We start from the raw sequence: 24,216 nt of genomic DNA on the forward strand, positions 1-24,216 counted from the left end.
TTTTGCCTCTAAAGTAGTCAACAAGCAAGCACTCTCTACCCAGAGCAGGGCTTGCTAGATTAGCCACTTGTCCACAAGTCACTCACTGACTCTCACTGCATAAGCTCTTTCCTGATCTGGGTCATGTCCTTTGTTTATCATCACTGCTGTGTCTCCTAGTGAGGCACTGAGGTAACACTGCCTGAAGCAGTCTTTGCTAAATGATAGCGGACCAGTTCAAACTTCGTATTTCATTTGTGGTACTAAACAATCTGCAGTGCTCTCGCTGTTGTAGTCACTTGACTGTGGTTAGAGTTCCATGTTTATGTTCTCTTATTCCAGCTGAGATACTAGACATATTAATTGTCTTTTCTTGTTTTATTTCATTTTTAAAGATAACCATTATTCACTACCAGATCCTCATTATCGTTCATTATTTATTATTTCACTCTGAAGTGTCCATTATTAGTTTTTGACCAAATATATTTGTAGTTTGTTAAAAACTGTGTGTCCTTCTTGTTAATTACACTTTACATTGTCTTCAGAAATGTGTATTTTAAAAAATGAATGAATGTTGTATAAGGATTGGTGCTGTAATGGTAATCACAGGACTGCACATACATTGGAGATATATATAATTGAGTTTGAAATCAGTTGAGAGACCATAGCTATCCTTATTCATTGATGAGTGGGCCTAGTCACAGACCACACTGCAACCAGCGGATATACAAGATAGCAAATATAAACATATAAAAATATATAATTTCTGCAATTATTATGGTGTATGTATGGTTTTTTAATTACTGTTGTAAACTTGGTTGAAGCACAGTATTCTGGAAAATGTTGGAACCTGTAATGGTACCTCCTTTTCCATTTTCCAGTGAGTAATATTATTGCTTTATGGTGGTTCCAATGAACTGAACAGCTAGTCTCTTATGAGGAAAATATAGTATCTGTCTCTGTCCTTGCTGCTTCAGTACTGCAGTATGAATAAGTATGATTGGTTGTGGTGGATATTGTAATTTCAGGCAGTGAATAATAGTTATTGCTGAGGACAGATCATCCTCAATTGTTATTTTCATGAGATAACAACAAAAATTGAGCTTATATGTTGTCAAACTGTAGAATTTATTGTTTTCACCGATTGTGATTTTTGCTGTTACATTGCAGAATGAAGTGAGTGACTATTGTGTTTGCTTTCTGGAAATCTCTTTGGGAATCCAGTGGGTGTTTATAATGGTGTTCCATTTGTTTTTTCAGACTAAGGCAGGGCAGGAATACTTGTTGGTGATACCAGGGAACAGTCTATACTTCCCTGCAGTGGACTTCATTCGCACAAGTGTAGGACGTGTTGCTGTACAAGAAGGGTCAAGTCATCTACCAGTCATTGTGGACTGTCGTTATGTATTGGGTGCAGACTTCACTGCAGCAAAGGTAGGTACAGTGATACTGTTGTTTGAAATATAGAGAATTATTAAATCAAAAGGTGACAAGATTCCAGCTGTCATTTGAAATTGTATGGAAACAGATATACCATAATATGAGCAAAAGGTAGACAAAAATCCTTCTAAAATATAATAAAAAGCTGTAAAGCCAAGAACAGTATACCAAAACAGAAATATCAGATGTCAGGAAAAGGAACATGTTCTTCAGACACATCCTTATAATGGACCAGGTGAGGTTCACACATCAGACAATAGTTTCTTGCGAGCAAGAGAACCAGTATATGCTGGATCCAAAAGGTACAAAGGGCCCTAGTAGAAACTGGAATACAGGAAACAGAGATTTAGAACAGGAGGACTTTCAAATAAAAATAAAAAAAACTTGACTGGCACAGGTTTGCAGGAAAGAATTATACACAGAGCAAAATCATCATGTAGAGAAGAGTGAAGTTGGGTGCAAAGTATGAAAGAATATTGGACAAGGATAACAACCAGAAGAAATATAGCTGACCTGAATTGGCCTGATCCACTGATGACGCAAATGAGGAGGAGGAGGAGGCGGCACAGAAGAAGAAGCACACATTTATATTTATCAGGAGTACACAAATCTTAGCAGTCTTATTCAAGTACCACTTATTTTATATCTAGATCACTACATCATGTAACTTATAATGAATATATAGAAACAGGTGATAATTCTCAAATTGTAAGTTATGTTATTCAAGTAAAGGGGACACAAAAATATAACAGTTATTAGATTCACTTCTTCACAAGTTGGTTGTGATCTAAATTCATTACAGATCTGATGATGGGAACTTAGACTTACTGAAACTGGTCATAAAAAATAAAATTGTTAGAGGCAGTGTTCGCCATTAAAGTTTTTACTTCCGTATTGAAAACCAACTTTTGTCCACATTACGTCACCTCCAAACAGCAAGCATAGAAAGCATAACAGTGCATTTTTTACTTCACAGCCACAAAGCCAACTTCTCCTTCAGTACCATTCATAATTAAACCTACGAATTTATGTCTTGTTATTGCTTATGCCTGGCTGAGATGTTACAGTATCAGTTGCTGAACGACATCTTTCCTCTACTGTAACTTTATCATGGAGAGTCCGTTGTGAAAACATAATCTGTTGAAGTTTACTTACTGTCACAGGACTTATTTCTTCATTGTTGCAAGATCATTGTTAAAGTTTTCTGTAAATTAAAAGAACTGAAATAAAGATGAATCAAATAGAATAGCTAGAAGTGGGGTAATAATATAATTCTACATGTCATCACATTCAAGATACGATAATGATTTGTAAGCACTTCAAGATATGATAATGATTTGTATGCACAACACACACAGAGTAGAAACCGAAATGGCCTTCTTCCCAGCACACCTGCCAGGGCTTGCACTATGGGAGTGACAGTGCTCTGTCTCCCTAACGGCATCGTGTCAGCTTCATGTCTGTGCATGGTCACAACAGCCAAACACCATGTTGCTGGAACGATGAAGCACATAGCTCAGTAAAAAGATTTTTGCAACTTTTTCATAAAAAGGGAGATGGCTACTGACATTAAGCTTGAGGATTGTATGTTGTAGAAGTACAAAAAAAGAATTAAAGAAAAAATGTTAAATTTTGTTTATAATATGAAATGGAAACGGTGGGTGCTGCAGTTCTACTGCCTATATGTGAGCCGCCACTGGTCATATCTAACCAAAAGGAAGTTGTACTTAGTGATTCAACCAATGTAGTCTGGGGATAAATCTCATATGGGGTTCCGCAAGGCTCAGTCTAAGCTCCACTGTTGTTACTCATACATGTAGATGATCTGTGTCTAATATGCAACAAGCAGAATTAGTTTTTGCAGATAACACTAGTATTGTAGTCGGTCCAAGCATACAAACAGCAACAGAAGAAATGGCAAACAATTTTCTTAACGGTGTCATTGAGTGGTTTCCTTCAGATGGTCTCACTCTTAGCTTTAAAAAGATGCAACATAGTCAGTACAGTACATCTAGAGTTACAACTCCAATGATAAGCATAACACATGGTGACGAAATGATAAATAGGGTGGAAACTCAGTTTTTGTGTGTTCATGTTGATGAGAATTTAAATAGAAAAAGCACAGCGTGGAACTCCTAACACAGCTTAGTTCAGCCACGTTTTCACTTAGAATAATTGCAAATCTTGGGAAACAAGTCAGTAAGTGGGCATATGTTGCATATTTTCATTCAATAGGTGACTTACCTTTCAGAAAGAAAGTCTTCATTCCTCAGAAATTTGCTGCAAGAGTAATATGTGGTACTCACTCAGGGTCATCTTGCAGACATCTGTTTCAGGAGTTGGGCATTCTGATTACTGCTTACAGTACATTTATTCCCTCATTAAGTTGATCATAGACAATCTACTGCAATTCAAAAAGGAACAATGGTGCACATAATTACAATACCAAAAGGAAAAATGACATTCATTACTCCACATTAAGGTTATCTTTAGCACAAAAATGGGTGCACAATGCCACAACTAAAATTTTTGATAACAAACCCAGTCTTACACACCAAAGTAAAATTTGAAAACAAATGGAAAAAGTTTCTACTTGAAAACTCTTCTATCCCAAAGACGAATTTCTGTTTGAAAAGGTGGTCGTTAGGAGTTACTAACTCACATATGTGTACTTAATAATAATGATGATGATGATAATAATAATAATAATAATAATAATAAAAGAAGCTTTATAAATGTCCAGCTTTAAATGTCCAGCATGTAGCCATGTGTACAAAATAATTAGTGATGTGAATGTCAAATGGCTTGTTCCACATCTTTTCGACTTATCATGCAAGTGATCCATGGAACATGAACCAAACCAACAAGAAGTGAATTGAACCTTTTGAAATGTGGTACTGAAGAATTCTGAAGATTAGATTGGTAGATCATATGACTAATGAAGAGGCATTGACTCAAATCAGGGAGAGAATAATTTTATGGCACAGCTTCAGTCAAAGAAGGTACTGGTTGATAGGGCACATCCTAAGGCATGAAGGTATCATAAATTTAGTCATGTGGGAAATGTGAGGTTTAAAAAGTGTAAAGACAGACCAAGGCTTTGCTGCAGTAAGGAGATTCAAATCGGTGTATGTTGCAGCAGGGGCCTACACAAGATAGACCAGTGTTAAGAATTGGAGCAAATCAGTCTTTGGCCTGAAAAAAGTGTAATATTGATTAAATAAATAAAAGAAAGAAGAAAGAGATAGTATTTTATGCTAGGAGTGTTATCAGAGCAAGTGGAATTTTTCCCATGTAGCAATGTTTCAGATAACACCTTTTTGATTTGTTTCATACTGCATATTGTAGAAATCTTTTGGTATGTAGTCTTACAGCACTTGCTACTGATTTCTGTGTGTCTCAAAAACATTTACTGAAATTTGAAGATTTGGAACACATGAACATGGATGCAAGAGGTTAACACATCAGTCAGTTGTCAAATTGTGACAGAATATACTCATACAGCTAACATTAGTAATAGCCAATTTATTGATTGAACAATATTCTTCCCATTTTCTTGTACGTGTAGGAAGTGGAATAGTGGCAATTACCAACAAGAGGGACACTTCTATCAAAGTGAAGCCTGTATTTGCATCATTTGTGCATTGTTTCCTCTTTCAGACCTCTCTGATTTTTTTAATCAGTATTATTCAGCTATGTCTTCAGAAGCTCTGCAGTACTAATGTTGAAATATCCATTTGTAATGTTGTGTTAAAGTAGTATGCCATTACATCAACATAGCAGTTAGAATCATGCTTGATAGAGAATTTTGAGATTTTTTCTGACTGTAAATTTCTGTTTGCTTAGATAATGATTCCTCTTTGTTGGTTGTAACTTCTGTTTTACTGTATGAATTTCTCAAGTCATTGTGAGCTGTTAAGATTAAAATGGTTGACACAGATAGACTATCTTAAAGTGGGATGTCTTTCATTTTTTAGGGAATAGCAGCACTCATAGAGGATTTCAACAAAAGAAAACAGCCAATATATTTTCTAAATCCACACCCTGATGTTGTATCAGTTTTTAAGGGAGCAAGTCTGGAAGAATTTGTTCACATTTGCAGTGCAGAAGAGCTTGAACAGAACTTGAAAGGTAAGAATGCATGTATTTCAGCATTTCCAACCATTAACTGTTAGTAATGTAATTTCATGGACACTGTTTTATGCTTGTGGTTTTTTATTCATCTGAGTAATTCAATATTAAAATTGATTTTATATTACATGTTTTATTTTTGGTACATACAAGGTATCCGTAGTTCAAGTTCTAGTTTCAAAATGTTGTAGAAAGAGAGCCGCTGCTCAGCATAATATCAAATTTGAACAGCATGTTATTGATGCAGGGGGAAACCTCACTGAAAAAAAAAATTAACCATAGTTTGACCAATAGATGGCACTGTAAGTGTCAGATGGCTGTTCCTCAGTTTGTGTCAGACACACCCAACATAACTGTTTCCATGAAGGGGTCACATGCTACTGGTAAAACCCTTTCTCAATAATGGTGACTGTTCAACAGTAGCCCTGCAGGCATTCCAGATGCTCAAAGGTGTGAAAAAAGGTCTGCTGGGGGTCTGTAGAAAATGATTACAAAATTCGAAAAGTCAGGTTCTTTTGAAGTGCAGTGTGGCAGAGGTAGGAAAGCTGTTGATCCGACGTCTGTTGAAGATGTGGCCATAGAACTGCAGGAGGTGTCTAGTGGTGATATGCAAACATGCAGTGCACGGGAACTGCCCTACTGTTCTACATGCCTATGAGCATGATGCATAACATCCCACCAAACTTCATGCAGTGCTATACATACAAAATCACCCATGTTCATGGGTTGGTTCCAGCTGTCCTGCCAACAAGACAAACTTTCGCACTGAAATTTTTTGCTCGCATGGAAGTGGACAATGAATTGCCATGGAACATTCTGTGAACAGATGAGCTCCGTCTCCATCTCCAAGGACATGTCAGAATGCAGAATTGCAAAATATTGGCAACGGAAAATCCACACACGTCAACCCATACCACTTCATTTTGCAAGAGTAACTATGTGGTGTAAGTTGACAGTATTGTTTACCATCGGGCTGTATTTTTTCAAGGAGATAAATCCAGGGGGTTCTGTTATCTGTATCATCACCGGTAAACGCTATGAGAGTCTTTTGCACACCGTCTTTCCAATGCTTCAATAGTATGGATGTGTGTTTAGGATCATTTTTATGCAAGCTAGTGCTCCTCCATACATTGTACAGTCAGTGAAGTGGCTGCTGCAGAGGCATTTAAGAAATGCTAGAATAATCAGTTGTCATTCGCGGCAGCCTGGCTGAATATGTGTAACTTGTGGTTGTGGGATTATCTGAGAGATGTTGTGTTCAGTGTTACAATTGTGAATGTGGCATGCATAACACAACACCCGAGACACTGCAGTCTGCTGTGGAACATGCTGTTTGTTGATTTCAATTTATGGTAGAAAACATGGACAGCATATTGAACATGTCTTGTGCCACTCTCACGACAATTAGAAACTGACGTTGTTTTGCTTTTTATGCAGTTTTTGGCCTCATGACATTAAAAACCAATTTTTCCCATCTGATGTGGCATGCCTTTGCCTTGGTGGATGGGCTTATCTAACCAACAGCGCCGTAACTGTTGACTGCCAAACTTGTGCAGTCATGCAAACTGAACAGTACAAATGGTGTGATGTTCAACCCAAATCTAGTCATTGTATTGTGATTCATCTGTCATTTGCATATGTTAAAATGCTTACAGCACCATCTATTGGTAAATATTTTCCCCCCATTATGTTTCCCCCTGTGTTAATAATTTGTTGTTCAAATTCATTGTCATTCTGAGCAATAGTTCACTTTCTACAGTGTATTGAAACTGGAATTTTGATGATGGGCAACCTGTACATGTAGAATCATTATAGACAGTTACGAGAAATTAAGTGCTGTCCCCATAAAAATAAAAAAAATATTAAAATGTTGTAAGTGGTGTTTGTGCTTTTCTTCTTAACATAATAAATGTGATGTTCGAACACACAGAAAATTTGATTATTTTTCATAACGAACTAAATGTCAGCACTAACAAATAAAATCACTCATCCAGACAACAAACATCCTAGAGCAGATGTTTATGGACCATTGTACCTGCATATGATCTTTACCAAACTCAAAGCTGCATTCTGCTGCTAAATTTTTCCTACTCTTCCGGACTCTATAGATCCCCATACCATTTGAAGTGGCATTGCTTGAGAAACAATATGATGGGACATGATTTACCCATAGCTTAGAAATTGTTTCTAGTATGAAAGTTCTAGTCCTCTGTGGAGACTTGTTGTAGCGAAACTCCCTGGCAGGGGCCTCAAGTAAAATATTTGTGGAATCCTATTGCTACCAATGTTTAAATTCTTGTTGAGAATACCATTTCAATGCAGACATTTTTGGTCAGGCTTTACTGTGGTCATTTTTGATTTCAAATGAAAGAACAGATTTGCTATGCCAGGCCACAATATATTTTTTCCAGCTCTGAAAATCTCATAGAAATAAATAACAGATAACATTAAATTTCAGACAATGGAAACTCCAAGTAGGAATATCTACAATGTAGGAAAAGACAACACACACACACACACACACACACACACACACACACACACACGCACGCACGCACGCACAAAAAGCACATGCGACTACCAACTCCAGCACAGCCTGAGATGCTGAAATTGGTGGTCGTGTGTACATGAGGTGTGCTTGCTTGCTTGCTTTGTGTGTGTGTGTGTGTGTGTGTGTGTGTGTGTGTGTGTGTGTGTGTGTGTGTGGTGTCTTCTTTATGGTAAGCAGCAATCTGTCTTAGATAACAGTGAACTTGTTGGAAGTTCCTGGTTGATTAAAACTGTGTGCCAGACCGAGATTAGAACTCGGGACCTATGCCTTTCTTGTGCAAGTACTCTACCAACTGAGCTATCCAAGCACGACTTGTGACCCATCGCCACAGCTTCTATTCTGCCAGTACCTTGTCTCCTACCTTCCAAACATCACACCGAGCGAGGTGGCGCAGTGGTTAGCACACTGGACTCGCATTCGGGAGGACGACGGTTCAATCCCGTCTCCAGCCATCCTGATTTAGGTTTTCCGTGATTTCCCTAAATCGTTTCAGGCAAATGCCGGGATGGTTCCTTTGAAAGGGCACGGCCGATTTCCTTCCCAATCCTTCCCTAACCCGAGCTTGCGCTCCGTCTCTAATGACCTCGTTGTCGACGGGACGTTAAACACTAACCACCACCACCACCACCACCAAACATCACAGAATCTCGTCTGTGAACCTTGCAGAACTAGTACTCCTGGAAGAAGAGATACTGCAGAGACATGGCTTAGCCACAACATGGGGCAGAGTGAAAAATCTCATTCTGGAGTAAACTTGTTGTTTATATGACAAGTACACAGTTTTAATCTGACCAGAAGTTTTACTGGATTACTTTATGTAATCTGCTGTAGAGTTTGATTCATTCCAGAACTAAAGTGCAGCAGAGTTTTAGTTTTACGATCCCACATGTAGTAAGTAAATAGCCTCTAGTTTGTGGATTATAATAACTACCTAGAATTATTAATATCATTCATTTTGAATTGTGTTTTTGTTAATTTAAATCTGCTGTTTTTAGAATGCCTTCTCTTCAACATACTCTGTCAATAATCAAATGATGAACTTGCAGTAGACAAATTTGCTTAATTTGGCACTCCATTTTTTTTAATAATATGGCTACTACGCTTCATAAGCGTTTAGCAGTTTTGAGATTTATAAGATGATGAAGTAGCTGATGAGAGTTCCCAAATGGTTGTAATAACAAAATGTGGAATATAAAGTAATGTTATACCCCAAAATTCCTAAAAACATACCAACTGTGTAATGTATTAGAGCATTTCATGAGGAAATGTCTTTTGAATACCTTTCCTGAACAATGAACTTGTGATACCTTACTTCTAATCATTAAGTGCTTCATGATCATGATAGATATTAAATTATCTGAGTGCAACAAGAAATTAATTTTGTAGGGATTGATTTTATGATACTCAGCTGAGTGAAAGCCATCCTTTATATCACTTACATTTCCCCATGTTCTTCTTTGCTACATCTCTCTTCTTGCAGTTTTATTTCTACAATGGCAATATTTCCATCCTATTTCCACCAAACTGTTTCTTATAGTTTTCTTACTTGAACCTGCCTTATGCATAGTTGTTCAGGTGGTTGAGTCACATCCATAATCAGCCTGTTGTAGTCTCTTTTACTTGGGATAACTTTAATTCTGTTGATTGTATTCCAAACTCTGTAGTAATTGAGAGATGGCTTCACTCATATCAGCATAACTATAGTAATAATTTTGTGTGGAAACTGTTCTACAATCCATTTTTAACGTGACACAGACTGAAGAGAAGTGTATGGTCATTTTTATTCCCTGTTTTCTCTTCTGTTTCTTCTTTTATGTAAAATAACTCTTAAGTGGAAAACATGCCGCATAAGAAGGAATTGAAGGTTTATATACTATCCTGATTTTGACCCGCATTACAAACTGAATTAATCATACAGGAATTTAAAAAGTGATAACCTTGTGGGTTTATTATATTATACCAGCTAATGCCTGACATTTGATTCAATGCCTTTTTCAATTGCTTCGTGATTTTTTGGAAATAGGTACACATAATTGAAGAAGACACCTACATAGGCAGAAAATAAATAAAAGAATGATTTCTTCATCATTATATTATATGTGAATACATTTATTCAAGTGCTTTGGGGCATACAATATTTTTGGTCTTCCTGTCTTGTGCAAAACATAGTTTTCAGCTGCCCCATTTGAGAGCTTGTAACTTATAACTGGCTATATGCAAAACACGGATTCTCCAGATTTAATCCACACACAATGGTTGGCCTTGCAATTTGTTGATGGTAACTGAGAATGCTAGGTGAATGGGAAACTTTTGTCCTTCGAAATGAAATGGCATTTTAGAATTGTAGAGAGATGTGGAATGAGAACATATTCTCTGTTTGACTTGCTATTCAGAATTGTTGTCTCAGTGACATTTGGCATAAGTTTTTTGATGGGAAACCTGGTTCCACTGCTCAGTTGGGGTGGATTAATGTTGCACTTATGAATTATTGAATTATTGTTGCCTTGATTTTGTGTCACGAAGTATCACCGTTTTTCCAATGGCACTGATCTTTCCATTGTTTGCAATTGCATCTCATAAATGAATGCATTTCTCTAAACTCAATGATTTTTTATTTAATTGAATGAAGAGGAGATGTTCAGATTCAGTTTTCGCACACATCTACGATGTATTGATGAAACAGTTGATGGCAGTGCAGAGTGTGATTTGTTCCTTTCTGACTATCAGTATGTGGTATGAATACAGGGTGTATACGACCTGGGACAACTGGGAGATCCGGGAAAAACCCGGAAATTTTTTCATCCAGGAGAAAACTGGGAAAACCCGGGAATTTTTTAGAATTCTGGGAATTTTCCATTGTTTTTGTTTTCAGTTAAATTTTTGTACTTCGAATGGTAAGAACTGATAGTCCGCAGCTCGTGGTCTTGCGGTAACGTTCTTGCTTACCGTGCACGGGGTCCCAGGTTCGATTCCCGGTGGAGTCAGGGATTTTTCCTGCCTCGAGATGACTGGCTGTTGTTGTGTCATCTTCATCATCATTATTCATCCCCATTACGGTCGGAGGAAGGCAATAGCAAACCACCTCCACTAGGACCTTGCCTAGTATGGCAGTGTGGGTATCCTGCTTCGTCCCCTACGCTCCTCAGAGTATGGGACATCATCATCATCATCATCATCATCAAGAACTGATACTCTAACAAAGGATATTACTGTATCCCACTACTACAGAATAATACTGCAGCAATAAAACATGAACAAGAGAAAAAACAAACATAAAACTTCAATTACAAAGGAAATGTGCAATATACAGCGACAAAACAGCTCTCATACAAGCGTCTGTCAACAGCAAAATGTGTCAAAGGCTTTAGGTAGACTATTAAATGCTTCGTAACAACAAATTGCCTCCAATGAGCGTGACGTCACAACTGTTTACATTAGATTCATTTTAGCAGTAAGGAGCGGGATCATGCGCATGTGCAGTTGAGTAGTACCTTCTCTTGCTTGTAGCTACAGAAATGTGGCTGTTGGCTGTGTAAGCAGTCGCAGCAAGCAGCAAGATGCTACCGGGAAAAATTTTAATGGAGCGCCCAAGCTGCCAGATTCATGCATGCGCAGCAGGCCCAGATCTGGGGGGGTGGGGGAGGGCGGGGGGGGGGGGGGGGGGGGGGCAAATTAGTATTCTTGAAGGAAAAAAACCTTGTTTCACAAAGCGACTAGCATCCAAAGCATGTTAGACTATCAATTTTTCATATGACTTTGAAACTCATTCCTGTCAGTTTTTGAACATTTTTGGACACATTCTAAGTTGATTTCTGAATGAATCATAAGTTGATTTCTGAATGAATGCATAGTGTACATGATGTCTCTGTCAGGGGAATCTTCATCGCGTGTAGAAACAAACTTTTCTGTGGACAAAAGGGGCTGTACGAGCTGACCGCTGTCTGATTGTGTGGTTGATTGGGTTTGCGAATGATGAGTGTTGTTATAATTACTAGTGAAATCCATAGATTCAGACTAGAGGAGTGAAAATAAATGAATAACAGGTAAGAAAGATTACGTATTACCTTCTCGATGTATCCAAGAAAATGAAATTTTGACAGAAAATTTATGGCCAGATCGCTATACTAGTGAGGGCCAGTTGTACAGTCCCTGGCTAGCAGCCGCATTAAGTTCTATTCTGGAAGAAGCGCGGAAAATGCGTTGTACAAACATGTAACAACGCCTGACCGGAGAATAATCGCGGGATAACTAAACCGGTGATTCTGGCAGAGTTAGTAAAGTTAACCTGCGAATAAGCTTTGAAATTGGCAGGAATAGTTACAGAATTAGTGATAACAAGACTGTTTGTTAGAAAGAGGAAGGAGAAGAAACTGGTACAGCACACAAATTATGGAACAGTATGATAATTCCTAGTTTGTATAAGAATTTCGTACTACTACTTTTCGATTTCATACTTGAGAAACTGGAGCGTATGAATGAAGTGTGAAACTATTTCCTAATGTAAAGCTTTTTGCTTGTAGTAGGTCTAATAGGCATTTGATATTGGTACGTTGTAAATTACGACCAAATAACAATTGTTACATTTCCTCAAACACGTATGTTTTATCCATCAAACTCTTCAGAAAGATGTGTGCTACAAAATGATCATATCTTTGAAAATTCGATTTTTTTTAAATTTTTGACGTCCTAGTGAGTGGCGAGGTATTGCCCCGGTTCGGAAATATCATAGATCCGGGGCTGATGGGCAGAGCAGTCTGAGTTACAGTGGGGAATTGGGTAGTCTCCACGTGACCCGTGTTTACATTTAGTGATTTTGCTGTTTCCTCTTCATTTACTGCTCTCACGTCAAATGAAAACAAAACAGATTTTTCTGGCCGGGAGCTATCAAGTGAATTAAAATACATTCACATAACTATGGAAGGCTAAAATGTGTTACTAGTTGCAGCTTTTATTTTATTTTCACCATTCTGACAGTCAAACATTAATTGCCTTGCAGAACAATGAAGTCATTTTTTGTCGGTTTGCTAAAGAAATTTTCTTTTATTAATTTTTTCCGCTGAGGCAGACAATATATTTGAAACTAAGTGTTTAATTGCACACACTGTTCGCTGCATTTCCAGTGCACGTTTTTAACTTCTAGCATGTATGGCATTATGCCATAATAAAGAACCAAACATGAGATAACACAGTACTGGTACTCCAAGAAAATTTACATCCTGAAAACCACATTGAAAACTTGATATCAGGTCATGGCCTACTTCACTGGGAATTTGGACATACGAATGTGCACTCTAAATGTGCACATTTTAATATGGGTCACGAAATTCCGATTCTCTTGGAGTATCCTCTGATGTCTTGTTTCTTTTATGACATAATGTAAGATCTTTTAATGTTTTACACGTACGAACATACGGGCTCCCTACGACATCGTAGCTGCGCAATTGCGGTGACACCTGTCATCTGGCACTCTCTGGCAACCTATTTCTAACAGGTCGCGGGAAAATATTCCGAATGGTGGTTTGAAAAGCGTTACCATCAAAGTACCATTCTGGCGGTTACACCGGAACTAAGTATGATGAATTTCGTAAGTCAGAGTGTTTCACTCTCATTTAAAAATCAACTCTTTGATGATGAGTCATTTAGATGAATTTTGAACCCAGAAGATCAGAAATTTATGTCGTTATTAAGAATTTTACTGGCACATTTGTGTTATATATCTTAAATTGTCATACGCGCTTAAAAGACCAACATTCTATGTTAAAGCTTAGCTTCTCTTGCAGCATATTAATCTTATAGACCAATATTACATGTGAAAGCTTAGTGTTTCGTGTAGCAACACTATGTATATTAATTTAAACCATTAACTTTTTCTGTTTGTGTGTTCGCGCTACTTAACAGTGATGCTGCTATTGGTTGACTACATCACATGTGCTAAGCTCTGAATAACCACTGTCATCAGCTGGCAAGGTCACTTGGCATGAGCTATGACTGGCTTACAAAAGCGCATCGCAATCTCGATTTCAATGTTTCGGAAAGTAACATGCGGTGTTTGGTGGAATTCGAATTTATACTTTTGTAATACGAAAATATGCAGATCTTTCCAAAATGCGTGGTTTTTTCCCTGTGTTTAGTTTTTGATAGTGCTGGGAAATTCTATGCTCGTGTATAAAACCATAATCATTCAAAGAACTGATAAGTTATACAGTTCCGAGAGAAAATATACTGTCAGTTAACAAGGAAAAAGTATGTTTTCACCTGGGAGAAAGTATATTTTTAACCAGGAAATCTGGGAATTTTTTTCCTTGTCTGCGTATACACCCTGGAATAATAAGTCATTAATGATACTTTTTTTATTAAGCTCATCATGTGTAAATAGGAATAAGAGGAAAGAAGCAATTAGAAAAGTGTAAATCAGATATGCAAAAATGAGAAGGAATAGTTTTTTCTTTTAAATGACATGTGCAAGTGACAATGACTGCAATTACCTGCAGTTGAGGATAGGTTGCATAATATTGAAATGATATCTGTCCACCCTGTCCCAAAAAATTGGTATACTGCAATGCATCAGAACATCAATGTTTTTCAGTGACACATACAATTGTTTTATTATGTTGGTGTAGAATGATATCACCCCTATCACATTCTTCTCCGTGTAAAGCAATCACTAATTTATTGATGGCAGGTGTGTTGCAGCATCTGGCATGCTGTATAGTTGATGTTTTGTTGGCTCTTATGTGGACTGCATAATTATCTGCTGGTATGTGTTTAGTTCCTGTTTTTAACAATTTTGTCAGGGTGCTATTTTGGTGCAAAAAGTTTGCAAAGTATATAATATATGACGTCACTGAACAACTTGCACATCACTGTCACCCATGGAGAACATTTGTAGAAATTTATGTCCAACACCAGGAACTGGAACAAGTGATCCTACATGATGATATATTTGCCATTGAATTTTGAATGTTGTCATATATTGGTCTTTGAATAATTTGTCAGCTTGAAAGGAAGCTATATTTGTGAATGTGTTGTAGAATGTGCACGAAATCAGTGGAATCACCTGAAAGCTGATAACAGAGGTTCAGGTGGTATGTAGAAAGTCAGAAGTTTAACTTTGTCATTTGCGGAGCACAGTCCTGGTGTTACAACATAGAACTTTCACGTACCACAATGTGCACACACTTTATCCATGTCAAGAATTATATCAAAATGCTCTGTTTGTTGAGACCGAATAGCGTGGAAATGTTCTCCATCCACTCTAATTGTCTATTGCTGTCCTGATTCCAATACACATGATCAGGTAGCTTGTAAATGATCAGCTAAATAACTGGCTGTGCATTACCCATCTTATTCCAAAGCGCGTGATTGAGCACCAAGCAAATGATCAGATAATTATCGTGCTGTGCGTTGGTCTTCCAGTTCTGATGTACGTGACTGAGCAACCCGTAAATGATCTGGTTTGTTACTTGCTTGCCAGTCCTAGCTTCCTTGAGAAGTACATAATTGCTTTCTCTTTTTTTCCTGTCTTGTAGACCTACCAATTGATGCATGTTTAGGAGGCATGATCATTTTTTCAGGGAGAGTAGCAGCAACTGTGCAAAGTTTCAACTTGGTCTGAACGAAATTATTTTACTTACATGTGAAAATTTGTTGTGTAGGCTACTCATATTTGTTAAACTGTTACACAGGACTACCATCATGTGAGAGCTTGCAGGAATCTCACCATATGGGAGACAAAAGATGAGACTTGCATTATTGTCTTTCTCACTGTCAGTTTTAATGGAAAACCGGTACACTGTTGCTGTAAAAGCTACACAGCTACAAACTGTCTCCAGACAATACCGATCATTTTACAAAAAGATGAGCATACATCGGGCCATTACTTTTTGAGATCATAACATTCTGAACAGACAGACGTACGTTCATTTTTTTCTGTATCTGGATATTCAAAGAGGTGCATTGTGGGCTCATTCTGTATAATCCATTGTGAGTATTTAAACTTAGGTTTTCATTTTTAATACCACTGCAGGGCATTGTATGTTTCTGTTTTGCTTAGAACACTATTCAGTGCAGCAACAGCTGCAACTACACTTTAAGGTGCCCCTCATATTCAGAAATATACCTTTATGTTTGGTTTGCTATGGGTACTGCAAAATCAAATAAATCATTTAGAACATATTTTCATACAAGACATAATGTTCAGAAGATATGTGTAATCACACTGCATGCCGTAGAACAGAGAACACTACTGTGTTGTAATGTAATCAACACGTGTATGAAATTCTTTCAATTCCCTTAATCCAATGAAAATTAAATACAGAAAATACCCTTTTAATAGGAGAATAAAATTAACATTTTACATATGGCAACTATAGAACTGGAATTGACCTTGGATATAGTTTCCCATTTACTTCCATTAAATTGCTAAACAGTAGCTGATAAAATGTTTAATCCTTCATATTGATTTTCTTTTCTAGTAAACGATGAAGAATTCACGGGAGAAGAAGTGAAAATGAATGGATTTGATCTTAAAGAGGTTTCCATAACGCAGGATGGGAATACTTACTTGCCAGTACCCCGAACAGATGCTGTAGATGGCCGAAGACGCTTCAGCAACAGTGTACCACTGCTGACAGAACAAAGCAGACAGTTTTATACAACATGAGACTGGAACGCCTAGTAAAACTACTTCACTAAAGCTGTCTCTCAAACATGGTGTCTGTAATTGCAGTGACTAATACTTTGCTTTGGAAAGGTGTTTTATCTCCTTATTTTCATCTGAAACGTTGTTCAATACTACAATGTTAATACCATGGCATAATTTTGAGAGAAAAATGTGCCATTTCACTTAAAGGGAATCAGTGCTGGTCCTTGAAATTACTTTTACTTGAAAGCAATTTTATCTGTCAGCTTATACAAAACTCATAAAACTTGTGTGGAACTCACTCACTGAAGTGAAAATGTTTTTTTGTTTTATTTACATTTCTTAGAGTTAGAATGTTGCATTTGGAAGAACATATGAAGTGGATATCATTCTCATAACTCATATCAGTGTTGCTTGGAAAATATCATAAATGTTCAGCTGATTCCTCTCTCATGAGTTGAGGTGAACTCTTTTAAGTTAACTGAACACATTCTGTCACATCATTGCACAGTCAATACAGATGTGGCTCTTTTCAGCATTGCTGGCATGGTGATGACCATTGCATTCAATACAGTTAATGCTATAGAAACCACAGGCCATCTTATTACAGAATTAACATTTACCACCACATTTATCCACATGTTGACTACGGAATTGGCAAGTGCTTAAAAATTTTTTGTGGACATTCTGCTTATTTTATTTCAATAGTCTATGCTGTGGCTTCTTCAACTCATTCCTGAATTGGTCTTTATTCCAAAACACTATTTTATAGTGATATTTTAATTCCTCCTTCCTGATTTTATTTGCTTCACTGGGACCATCTGTTTTTTCTGCTGGTTGTGTCTTCATCTCCTTTTTTTTGCAACTTTGGGATCTTTGGAAATAACCATCCATTGTTCTTCCATAATCAGAACTCAGTCCTTACTCATAACAAAATATTCAATGTCATGCCATTTTTCTTCATCACTAAATCTCCTTTCAGCATACATTTTTTTTTAAATTCTGACTTAACACTTCCCAATCTTGGTACTGCAAATTTGACAAATGGCCCTACTTGATTTAGCCTATGCCACTGTAAAATCACTTCATTCTCCAACAAAAGGTCTGTCCTTACCAGTTTCTGCTGCAGCAGGAGTTACACCATCACTACTGCCACTGCTGCCAGTATAGCAACAACTTTTGCTGATTTCGTTTGTAGTCATCCCAGATAGTGGTGCTGAATCTGTATGGCACATTCAAATCGTGGTAAACCACCAGCAGCATGATTGTATCTCTGGTTCTGCTGATATTTTGTTGCAGCTATTTATGGCTTGTATGAAAATAATCTATCATGATGTACCATTGACTGCCCCCTGTACTGTGGCAATTACTAAATTATGAAGTACTGCAGGCAGTTGAAAGTATAAGAGGGTGCCAGTAGAGTGCCTGTTGGAATTTTGAAGCGTAGGTGAATCTTACAAAAGGGTCCAATATTCAGCTACATTTTCTGTAGCTACCTGAAGTGAGATATTAGTATGCTTACAATAAAAGTGTGTGTGTGTGTGTGTGTGTGTGTGTGTATTGTGACTGTTATGGTGTAGATTTTATTGTTGCAGTACTTGCTTCAGGCTGCATTATCCATTATTGTGTAGCATTCTGTTATTGATGTGTTCACTCCTTTTACTCTTAATAGGGAGTTACAAAGCTCTCTAGACTTTGTCCCATTCGGAAAAAGTTGGACTAATGAGTGAATATTGATGTCAACTAATTATGGTTGAAAGAAAACATGAGAGGATTTTTTTTTTTAGTTTGTCTTATTTGTGATTGTATTCAGAGGAATGAAATGAGTAGAGTTGTTTGGATATATGAAGCTTTTGTGGCTCTGTCTTAAAAATTCTTGAAATTATTTATTTTTTCTTAACGCTAAGCTTCAAATGAAGATGTGTCTAAACAGACATACCTGTTTTGTTACTTTGTGTTAATTTTAATCTAAGATTTTTTAGTTTAATAATGAAATCTGTGAATTTCATACTCTGAAAGACTTACCAAAGTTGGTATAAGGTTTGTAACCTGCTAGATTATAGTAGTATGAAATATGTGTGTGTGTGTGTAGGAGGAGTATCAGTATCATTGTTGTTTCTGTTAGTTTATTGTGTGTTTCTTGTTATTCATGTATGAGAAGCTTTATGTATGCATTTATTGTTGTATGGAAATTGAAAGTTTGGTTATGTTTTATAATGTGATGTATATTATTTTCACTACAATAATGTGAGAAGTACCAAAAATGGGAGAGAGCAAGAGAGAGAGAGAATTTCATTTACAAATATTCGGTGTTTCATATTTTTGTTACTTTCACTGCCTTAGATTTTATCACCTGTTTTTTATACACAAGTTTGATTGTTAATTTTTGTGAGATGTGTCTTGCTGTGCAAATTGTAAACAATTTTCAAGTGTGCAATAAAATACTTTTTCACTGACAAAAAATTATATCATTATACTATTGCCATGAAACCACTCGTATTTCCTATAGTCTTCAATGAAATTTATTATTTAAATACTGTTCACCTACTTTCCACAGTCTTTCTTTATTTTAATACACTGAAAACTTTTATTTATACTGCATCAGTGGAAACTCCATAATGTCATCATCAACTCTTCCAGAAGATTAACAACATTCTTGTGACAGAGGGGGTGAAGCCTGTTTAGAGTCATGTAGGAATGGATATATGATGTTGTCGTTCACAATTAAGTGAACTGAATCATTCAGTACCACATTGAGATACTCTGTTAATTTTGGGCAAACAGTTGGAGCTATTAATATGTTAATGATTTTGATACTATAAACATTTTTGTCGGTCATAAATACAGAGTTAGTCTCACACACACACACACACACACACACACACACACACACACACACACAAGCGTGCACATGCAAATGCAACTTGCACATGACTGCAGTCTCAGGCAACTGAATGGGAGTGATGACTGGGTGGGGGTAAAGAGGAGGATCATCCCCGAGCGCGTGTGTGTGCGTGCGTGCGTGTGTCATCTGTTTTTGATGAAGGCCTTACTGGCTGAAAGCTTTATTTGTGACAGTCTTTTTGTTGTGCCTATGTGCGACTGAGCATCTCCACTATATGGTGAGTAGCAACTTTCCTTTCCCTAATATTGTTATATTCCATCCTGGATATTGCATTGTTTGATTAAAATAAAAATAAGTGAGACATAAAATATGTACTTAAGATAACTCTCATTTATCGTTCTGTCTCAGTTTCACTTCTTTTTATGAGATTACATGCTTGTCACTCTGGATCATCTTCAGATCTAAGCAGTTGCGTCAGCACCCACCTTTTCTACTCTCAGCCACATATCAGAGTAGTCAAGATGGGTTGCTGACACAACTACGGTGAAACCTGGCTATAATAACATTCGAAGGAATCTGAAAATTATGTTGTTATAAATGAGTATCGATGTAAACAAGATTTGTATTTTCAGTCTGTTGTGATGGGAACAAATTTAATGTAGTGTTGTTTTATTTTACATACAGTATTCACTTTTAAACTTACATGAATACAGTACATGCAGCAGTACATTGAGTACTCACCAATCTTCTTTACTTAGGAGTGAAGCAATCAGTCATTTCATTGTTGTCTGTTTACCCAATACATATTTTCTAAATTACGTTCTATATTCATTATTCCATTTGCAATTTCTCCACTCACTCTGCTAGCTTCATAGGGCGTATTCACACTTCCAGTGGCTTCTAAAGCATCACTCACAGTAGGGTTAGGCACTTATTTCTTTCTTCTTCCTCTTCTTCTTCTTCGTCTCCCGTGCTCACTTTATGGTCACTGTGGCCCTGATTCTTCACTTCATTTGCAATTTCATCTTCAGTTTGCACTTCAATTGTAACAGGGTCATCATCTTTTGTTGCATACATTTCATAGTCACACTGATTAAGAATATAACAATTGATTTCTGGCAGCAATCCAGAATGCAGCAGATCGTGTCACCAAATGTGTCTTCAGTTTCAGTAGCATTTAGTCCTTCAGGTGTTATTCCTGCATGACTGAAACAGTATCCATTCTTTAGATAACTTTCCAACAACATGTTTTTCGCCCTTAAATTTCAGAGTTTTGTCAGGTGTCAATTTAAAGAAAATACCAGTCTCATCTGCATTAAAGATGTCACAGTCTGCATATCCTTCATGAATTGTAGCCCACTGGTAGTGAGCCATTGTTGGATTGGTTCAGTATTCGTGCTGTTGACTTCACCTCTCGCTTTGCTGGCAATTGACATTTCATGAGAAGATCCCGTCGCAATGAAAAACACCTTTGTTTTAATGATTTCCACTCCAATTCACGTATCATGTATGTGGCACTGTCTCCGCTATTTCACAATAATACAAAACAAGCTGCCCTTCTTTGTACTTTTTCGATGTCATCCGTCAGTCCTACCTGATGCGGATCCCACACCACACAGCAATACTCCAGAATAGGACAGACAAGCGTGGTGTAAGCAGTCTCTTTAGTAGACCTTTTGCACCTGCTAAGTGTTCTGCCAATGAATCGCAGTCTTTGGTTTGCTCTACCCACAACTTTATCTACGTGATCATTCCAATTTAGGTTATTTGTAATTGTAATCCCTAAGTATTTAGTTGAATTTACAGCCTTCAGATTTGTGTGACTTATTGCATTATCAAAATTTAGCAGATTTCTTTTAGTGCTCATGTGAATAACTTCACACTTTTCTTTACTCGAGGTCAGTTGCCACTTTGCGCACCATACAGATATCTTACCTAAATCATTTTGCAATTTGTTCTGGTCATCTGATGACTTTACAAGATGGAAAATGACAGCATCATGTGCAAACAGTCTAAGACAGCTACACAGATTGTTTCCTATGTCATTAATATAGATTAGGAGCAATAGAGGGCCTATAACACTTCCTTGGGGAACGCCAGATATTACTTCTGTTTTACTCGAAGACTTTCCATCTATTAATGTGAACTGTGACCTTTCTGACAGGAAATCATGAATTCAGAAAGCACAACTGAGACTATATTCCATAGGCATGTAGCTTGATTAGAAGGCGCTTGTGAGGAACAGTGTTGAAAGCCTTCTGGAAATCTGAAAATATGGAATCAATTTGACAATAGCACTCATTACTTCATGAGTATAAAGAGCTAGTTGTGTTTTGCAACAACGATATTTTCTGAATCCGTGCTGACTGTGTGTCAATAAGTTGTTTTCTTCACGGTACTTCATAATGTTTGAATACAGTATATGTTTCAAAACAGTATTTCAAATAGACGTTAGTGGTATGGGCTTGTAATTCAGTAGATTACTCCTACTTCCCTTTTTCGGTATTGGTGTGACTTGAGCAATTTTCCAGTCATTAGCTCCAGACCTTTCTGTGAGCGAGTGGTTGTATATAATTGCTAAATATGGAGCTATTGTATCAGCATACTCTGAGAGGAAGCTGACTGGTATACAATCTGGACTGGAGGCCTTGGCTTTATTAAGTGATTTAAACTGCTTTGTTACACCGAGGTTATCTACTTCTATGGTTCTCATCTTGGCAGTTCTTGATTGGAATTCAGGAATATTTACTTCGTCTTCTTTGGTGTAGAAGTTTCAGAAAACCATGTTTAACAATTCTACTTTAGTGGCACTGTCATCAGTGACTTCACCATTGTTATCGCGCAGTGAAGGTACTGATTGCGTCTTGCCACTGGTTTGCTTTATGTATGACCAGATTCTTGTTGGGTTTTCTGCCAGATTCCGAGACAGAATTTCATTGTGGAAATTATTAAAAGCATCTCACATTGAAGTACGCACTATGTTTTGAACTTCTGCAAAACTTTGCCAGTCTAAGAACTATCCATGAAGAGTTTTGGAAAATGTGTTTCAACTGCTGAACGTCCGCCCCCGGTAGCCGAGTGGTCAGCGTGACAGAATGTCAATACTAAGGGCCCGGGTTCGATTCCTGGCTGGGTCAGAGATTTTCTCCGCTTAGGGACTGGTTGTTGTGTTGTCCTAATCATCATCATTTCATCCCCATCGACACGCAAGTCGCCAAAGTGGCATCAAATCGAAAGACTTGCACCCGGAGAACGGTCTACACAACGGTAGGCCCTAGTAACATGACATTTATTTAACTGCCAAAGAACTGTAAGAAGTAAAAAACACAAAGTGCTGTCATTATGGATGAAAATTGAGTGTGTAAGGAGTTTTTTCCTGAAGACATAACCATAAGCAATCGTTGGTTTACCACAGCTGCATTATACAAAGCAAGAGTGGAGAGCCTATCTCCAGCTGCGCAATGTGGTAAACATGCTCCTGGAAATAAAGATTGCCTCACTACTGTAAGGAGCCACAAAGAAAGCTTTCCTCATTACACAAGTAACTATTCTCATAAACATAATCCTCACAGGAAATACCTGTCACCAGAGTTACCTGTCTCAAAAATGTATATGCTTTATACTAAGAAGTGTGAGGAAGTCAACATTTTGTTAGTGAAGGCCTGCATTTACCATAAAGTGTTCAATTTAGAATTTAATCTATCATTTTATAAGCTAAGGAATGACACCTGCAATACTTGTGACTGATGAGAAAATTTACTCAAAGTAGAGGTAGATACCAGTAAAATTAACAATCTAAAGCTGGAGAAAGAGCTTCACCTAAGAAAAGTTAAGCAAGCAAGAGCTGCTAAGAAAGGAGATACACAAAAGTCAAAAGAAGGCTCAACACATGTACTTACTTTCGACCTTGCCAACTCCAATGCTAATAACCAATGGTATTTACTACAAGAGACAGCTTTGGACATTTAACCTTGGAATACATGACTGTAGAACAGATCATGCTTTCATGTATATGTGGTCTGAAAATACTGCCTCACTTGGATCTTTAGAAATTGGTTCTTGCTTTCTGAAGTATGTAAAATCATTGCCATCTGATATTGAACTTGTTATTGCCTACAGTGATAGTTGCAGTGGGCAAAACAGAAATCAAATAATTGCCTGATTTCAGCTGTATATTGTTGCTCACACTTCTCTTGAAATTGTTGATCATAAGTTCCTCATGCCTGGACATAGTTACCTTGAAAATGACACTGATTTTTCTGACATTGAGAGGAAGAAAGAGCAAAAACAGTTTATATTTGTGCCACAGGACTGGATGAAGCTTGTAGAAAAGGCCAAGGTGACAGTTCATGTGAAAGAAATAAAGTAAGATGATTTCCTATCTACAGAACCAACTGCAAAACTTCTCATTTACAGAAAAATAGACACTCAGAAGCAAAAGGTTAACTGGTTGACACTGAGATGGATGCAATACAGGAAATCTGAACGTAAAGCTTTCTTCATCAAGGAGACATTGAAGGAAGACATACAATTTTGAGAAGTAAATCTTGCATGTCCATGTACGTCTGGAACAATACCTGAACAACTTCTACTACTTCGACATGGACCAGTATGTTTAAAGCAAGCAAA

General features: G+C 37.3%; 1 protein-coding gene across 1 annotated transcript in view; it reads left to right on the top strand.

Moving 5' to 3' along the window:
* The window catches only part of LOC124776990 (sodium-independent sulfate anion transporter-like), a 141,830-nt gene extending 122,631 nt beyond the window's left edge, over positions 1–19,199 (top strand). The window contains exons 10-12 of the mRNA XM_047252235.1: positions 1,240–1,413; positions 5,397–5,550; positions 16,576–19,199. Of these exons, the coding sequence (XP_047108191.1) occupies positions 1,240–1,413; positions 5,397–5,550; positions 16,576–16,763 (516 nt within the window). The 3' untranslated portion in view covers positions 16,764–19,199. The remainder of the gene's footprint in view (positions 1–1,239; positions 1,414–5,396; positions 5,551–16,575) is intronic.
* Positions 19,200–24,216: the final 5,017 nt, after the last annotated feature.

Source organism: Schistocerca piceifrons, chromosome 2, assembly GCF_021461385.2.
Source record: "Schistocerca piceifrons isolate TAMUIC-IGC-003096 chromosome 2, iqSchPice1.1, whole genome shotgun sequence".
NCBI lineage: Eukaryota > Metazoa > Arthropoda > Insecta > Orthoptera > Acrididae > Schistocerca > Schistocerca piceifrons.